The 6,000-nt window shown below is 36.1% G+C and overlaps 1 protein-coding gene across 4 annotated transcripts in view; it reads right to left on the bottom strand.

The window, feature by feature from the left end:
* Positions 1 to 2,348: 2,348 nt before the first annotated feature.
* Positions 2,349 to 6,000, bottom strand: part of LOC149803606 (bone morphogenetic protein 2-like) — a 53,309-nt gene continuing 49,657 nt past the window's right edge. For all 4 annotated transcript variants that reach the window (XM_089953357.1, XM_089953356.1, XM_089953358.1 and 1 more), the window contains one exon: positions 2,349 to 4,169. In XM_089953357.1, the coding sequence (XP_089809483.1) occupies positions 3,538 to 4,169 (632 nt within the window). In that variant the 3' untranslated portion in view covers positions 2,349 to 3,537. The remainder of the gene's footprint in view (positions 4,170 to 6,000) is intronic.

Raw genomic sequence — 6,000 nt, 5'->3', positions numbered from 1 at the left:
GTCTTTGAGGCTCTTGTTTTAAGGCGGCGGGGGAAAGGGGTTCGGGATAGGTGGGGGCAACTCTGACAGTGCAAAGGGACGACAAAATCATAATCCGTCACTGGTTAGTGCTTATCTCCGGTTATAAAAGATTCAATGAGCTGATCTGAATCATCTTGATGGAAACCGTCGCGATTGTTTCAGTTGAGAAAAAAAATAACTATTAAAATATAAACATGTAAGCTGTATCTGCCCAAGTTATTTATTATAAACCATATGCAGGGGTAATGTAGCTATCCCTGTTATCACTAAAGGAGGTTTTAAAATCTTTGAAATTATTTAGTTTATATTAAGAAAATATATTTTTATCTGCCGTTAATTCGGTATTTATAATACATTTGACGATATCAATATCTCACCATTGAAAGAATTTAATTTTGTTTACATCACACGTCTGTGTAAACCAGCGGCGTAGATGGTTCGTTTACTATAGGTGCTGCCCTAAACTATTTGGTCTGTGCAGACTGTGTGAATATTGGCCCCTTCATGCATGTGGTGACTCTTCATCGAGTTAGAGATGAATGTCAGTCAACACAGTATGTTAAACGAAATATGATGTTCTGTGTTCTTGGCACCTAAAACCCCTCTTCACCGTTATAACGAATAATCTCTTAGTGCTTTCAATGGTTTAAATTAAAGTTTCCTGCATATTTATTTGACTTATGAAAAAACGGAAACAAATTCAATCCACCAAGAGAAGTGTTTGCTCTGCAATTAAAATAAAACTTTTCTTTCTGAAAAAATCCCATTCAACAACTTCCTGTTCATCCCAAAAATTGCTTTGTTTATCGCAGACAGGTCTGGTTTTCCCTGAAACTTTAGCTCTACCTTTGTCTTGCAGATTTTATCACTGCTTGAGAACGTTTAGTGTCTCTGGTTGGGTCACTGATGAATAAGAAAGATTTATAATTCTACTTAGAACCCCGCCTGTTTATGACACGGATCGTCTCCTATGGTGACCTACCTGATCTGTTATCTATCACCTCTCTTAACGATCATTAATACAATTTAATTGTTCCCGTACACTGGCATTTATTTTGAAATATTGAACTTGTTTTGTCTCGTTGAGCTAACACCTGTAATTTACAAGGTAAACACTATCAGACGATTTTAGTTTAATAGGACATATCATCTAACAAAGACCCCGATCGGTATTGCCAGCATAAAACTACAACTGATTGTTCACGTTCTGCTGAAAAACGGAACAGGCACATATACGCGAGTTGTTGGTTTAAAAAAAAAAATGTCTTCAAGAGGAACTTTAATTCATAGCAAAGTATAAATCAGACATTCTTTCGTTGTTCCCTGAGTATCTATTCTTCTTCAAATAGATTTTCCTGCTAACGTAGACATTTTCTGCATATTTTTGGGGTTGCTTTCTTGAACTCTCTTTAACTGAACAAGAAGAGATGAAAAATACTTATTAGTAAGTCGAAGGAATCCGGCGAAGCCCTAATTTCATTGCTAATATTTGTGTGGCTTCCGACATGGAGAATGTCCAAAAACTCTGTAAAAGTTTATTCGAAAACCCATTATCTTAAAGTAGGCATTCAGTTCCCTTAGTATCTAACATTCCCAACGCTAAGAGACTGAAGACAAAAGAGATATACATATTTAAGCTCAAAGTGTGGGAGTACTGCAAGACACTGAATCAATGAAGTCTGGTCATTTAAATAAGCTTTTCTTTCGGTTTCTTTCTTCGTATAAAATTGTGTCTATTAAAACAGTATTGTTACTCAGATTAACAATTACATAACAGACATCGCGATGATCAATACGTGGTCAAAAATTATGCGCAAAATATAGACACACAGGACAAAAGTGCAATTTACTGGAGGTAGAGAGAGAGGGAGAGAAAGATGAGGGTAGGTAGAGAGAGCGTGATTGGTATTCTTGCATTCTTCGATATTTAAGTGACTTTAATATGTGAAGATGCAGAAAAAAGGGGTTGATATATTTTACGAATGCGAGCCAGTACTGAAAAAAGGTAATATGCAAGGGCTATGTCAGGGACACCGAATACAATACTCTCTGATATGAGGACTAATTAAAGATGACAAATCTATATTACGAATTTTCACAGTGAAACCAAATTTACTCGAAGCATACTTTAGTATTTCATCTATCGTTTGAAATATTAACATTTTTAGAAAGGTTAAAGAAGCTCTACTTTTCTTTGAACTGTTTATATCTGTAGAATAAAGAGCAAGAAAGTTAGAGGAAACAATACCGTGAACTGTGAATTTGGCTGACACGTATATTTGTCATGTCGAATTTCCAACACACCAATTAAATGAAAACGTTGCATACAATTTTCACAAGAATTATTTTATTTCACTTAAACGGATGGGCATGAAGCACAGAGCACCACATATACATGTAAGATGTACGATATATATATATATATATATATATATATATATATATATATATATATATATATATATATATATATATATATATATATATAAAGTGCAAGAATCGGATGATATCTAACAATAATTTGCAGATAATATACAATACAACAATATGCACATACATTTTGTCTCCAGGCATAATGTCATCTGGCGGAAGTCTCGCCATCTTGTCCGTTACGCGTACATATCTCGCGTTCTAGAAATCTTTACTTTTCGAGTATGTACAGTTCTGTCTCTGAGTAGACAGAGAAACATTATTGTATCACTCGTCACCTACAGTTAGCCATACTTGAATGGTTTTCTCTCGTTCTACAATAATGATGAAAGCAAATATTATGACTTAATAAACGACGGACTCATCAATATAATTGAAGCGGGTCTTGCAAAACAGGGGTGTCTTATATGTGTCCTGGTACTGTCTAAATAATTTTCAGCTGAGAAAACTCTGGTTTCCTTGTCATTCTTTTATCGTGTTGAAACAAATACAGACTTCAATTTTGATAACAAGTTAGGGTATTTTTTCTCTCAAGCAAAACAACTGCATCACGTAAGACTTAAGTTACGCTGGTTATTCAGTCACTACAACTTTTCAATGTGTAGAGCTCCAATTCAGAGAAAGTTTTTCGAATTTCGTTATGTCTTCACTGTGATGATTATTTTTGCTTGTTTTCGACACGATTTAGGAATAAATCTCCATAAACGCTCATTGCATGACATAAGGAAGGCAGTTTAAGATATTTGAAGGATTTTAGATTTTGTGTTTTGTTGTTGGTCGCTGTGTCCTGCATATAATCCAATCATCGTCCTATTTCCAGCTTTCATAATTGTACCAGAATACAAGATATAATCTTCTGGAGGTACCTTCCCTTGCTTACAAATTATTTTAAAAAATTATCACCGTTTTGCCGACATAGGAATATCACAAGGATGATCTGAATTTTCACTTGACGGAGACGACATTGAATCCATCTGAAAACCACAGATTTCATTGACTACTTTCCGTGAGCCAAGATTTTGACTCCATGAGTTAGTCACTAAAATGAAGATCCTCCTCACAGAACCACTTTCTCCATCAGTGTTGTCAGTGACATCCGCAACTGGCAGCAACCATGTCATCGTATTGCTTCAGAATCACATTTTCATCATCATCAAAATATAAAAGACTTATGGAATACAGTTTATTAGGGACACAACAGGGCGTCGAAACATCCTTGCCTACTCTCAAAGCATGAACAATACTTTGAACAGTGGCATGATTTGTTGGTTTCTGACTTTGTCCTAAAGGAAAGGGACACTCTCCCTTGCAGTGAAAAGCATTATATCCCTTAGGAGATATAATCCACCCTGACCATCCTATTTCATCAAAGTCTACATACATTTCATGACGTGCGCAGCTCCTTCGCTGCTTTCTATACCGAAAGTCTAAAGCTCTTTTATCTTTGTTCTTTCTATCCTTTCGTTTTTTCTTTTTTGTTTCTTTTCTTTCCTTTTTACTATTTTTGCGCTTTGGCTTATTTGTTGCTGATTCGGCCAGAATGTCTGTATTCCTTTTCTTCCTTGATAATGAATCATTTTGTTCCTGTCTCTGTTGTAAAAAATACGGATGGCCGTATTCTTCTCGCTCTTTTTCGTTCAGTAATCGAATGGCGTTCTGAAATTCGCTATTCCTTGTTCTTTCATGTTTCAGTATGTCTTCTTTAAGTTCTTTGTAATCTGAAATCACAAAACAAGCATCTTATATTTTCTGGTACTCAGTAAAAGTAGAATAAAAGAAAAAGGAAAGAGTTCATAAGCTTTCCTGTAATAGTCATGGTAACCTGAATTTCAGCACTTAGGTCGTTAACTCTTAACCAACTTTGAGATATTTGTGAAAATTGTTCTTTTTTTCTGATGGTTTATCAGTCGAGACTGCATGAAATCCAGTGAGACGGTATGACGAGCTAGCAGTCATAAATCAATGTCTTCTATTCAGCTTGATTAAATATATTGTCACCATAAAGCAGATAATGAGCCTACCACCATTGGTTATGGTTTTATCTTGATCACAAAGGCACGAGAGATCAAAAGCAGATTAACATTGGGGATTACATTTAACTAAATCAATCACTCCCTTGAACTGTTCACAAAATGTTCCGTTTTTATATTAAGTTTGTTATACAGTAAGGAAAGGAGATAAACCTTTGCTCATACAAGAGTTCCTTATGTTTATTTCAATTCACTTTTTATAAAACGCATCAATAATCCTCTCGTTGTAGATAATAAGATTGTACGCATTCTTATAGATTACGCCTGTCTGGTCGTAAAAAGACGCACAAATCTTTACAATTTTCCAACGGACCACTCTGGTGGCCAAAGTAGTAAGAGCATCCGTCTCGGATGCATGAGGCCGAGGGTTCGAAGCCCGGTCGAGTCATACCAAAGACTTGTAAAAATGGTACTAAGAGCTGCCTCGTTGAGCGCTCGGCATTAAGAGGTTAGTGTTAGGACTGATCGGCCTGGTGCCAGGATAATGTGACTGACTAGGACATAATGCTATGTATGTGGGGCATAAACGCTATTTGTCTGTGGCATGATGCCCCAGTGCTAGAAATCACTATAAACTGGCTAACTACAGACATCGTAGCGATATGACTAAAATTGTTAAAGCTACCTTAAACCTTAAACATCTAACACACACACACACACACACACACACACGCACACACACTTCTCCACCTGTTCTGTTCTGAAACTTCGATAAAGTTCTTAAAGTAACGACTTCATAAGGAGAGACTAGATCTTGCCTAAATAATCTTTTCAATGTAACCTAAGCTTTATACAGACTGAACTTAAAACAATTTTTAAGAAGTCTTTAAAAGAAAAACACACTAAACATGTGACTCGGACGTATTCTTGTGTTTGGCTTTGTTGAATACATTCCCATATTTCTAGCTTAATTAATTCTGAAACAATTTTCAGTATCTAACATTTGAGACCTATTTGCCATTTTTAACACCTTGACAGCCAGTGGAACTCAACTCTTTCTTATGTATAACATATATTTAGATTCCCGTAAAAGAATTTACATATTTCAATGTAGGTTAATGATTTTGGTCGTTGAGGGCGCTGGCGAGACGTTACTACTTGTTATAATTCAGCTACATATAGCGTTTGATTAAAAAAATGCATCTCTGTATTCGCTTCCTTCTCCTTCAAAACCAAACTACAAATGGTAGAAACAGTACAAAAGTACCACTGTCCGTCACCGTGCGCACCCACCCCCCAAAAAAAAGTCAATAAAAAATAATAAATTTTAATAAATATCGATGAACCTGCTTTCTGAACCCATTATATTGATAAACCAAACATTGTTTTATTCCATTATTAGATAACTAAGGGGTCCCGCTCTCTGCTTTAGCTGGACTCTCCGCTCGACCAATGTGGGTTTGTGAGAATGTTTGCCAGTAACTCGGTGGTTCTTTCGTGGATCTTGCGGAGTTCTTATTGCACCACATGCACTGGCCGCAGAGTATAACCTATAATCAACGTTCCCTCGGAGCTGCGC

The sequence above is a fragment of the Sinohyriopsis cumingii genome, chromosome 3 (genome assembly GCF_028554795.1).
Source record: "Sinohyriopsis cumingii isolate HCF-2022 chromosome 3, ASM2855479v2, whole genome shotgun sequence".
Classification (NCBI taxonomy): Eukaryota; Metazoa; Mollusca; class Bivalvia; order Unionida; family Unionidae; genus Sinohyriopsis; species Sinohyriopsis cumingii.
The sequence above is the reverse complement of the archived record's forward strand: the minus strand, read 5'-3'. Positions and strand labels throughout refer to the sequence as shown.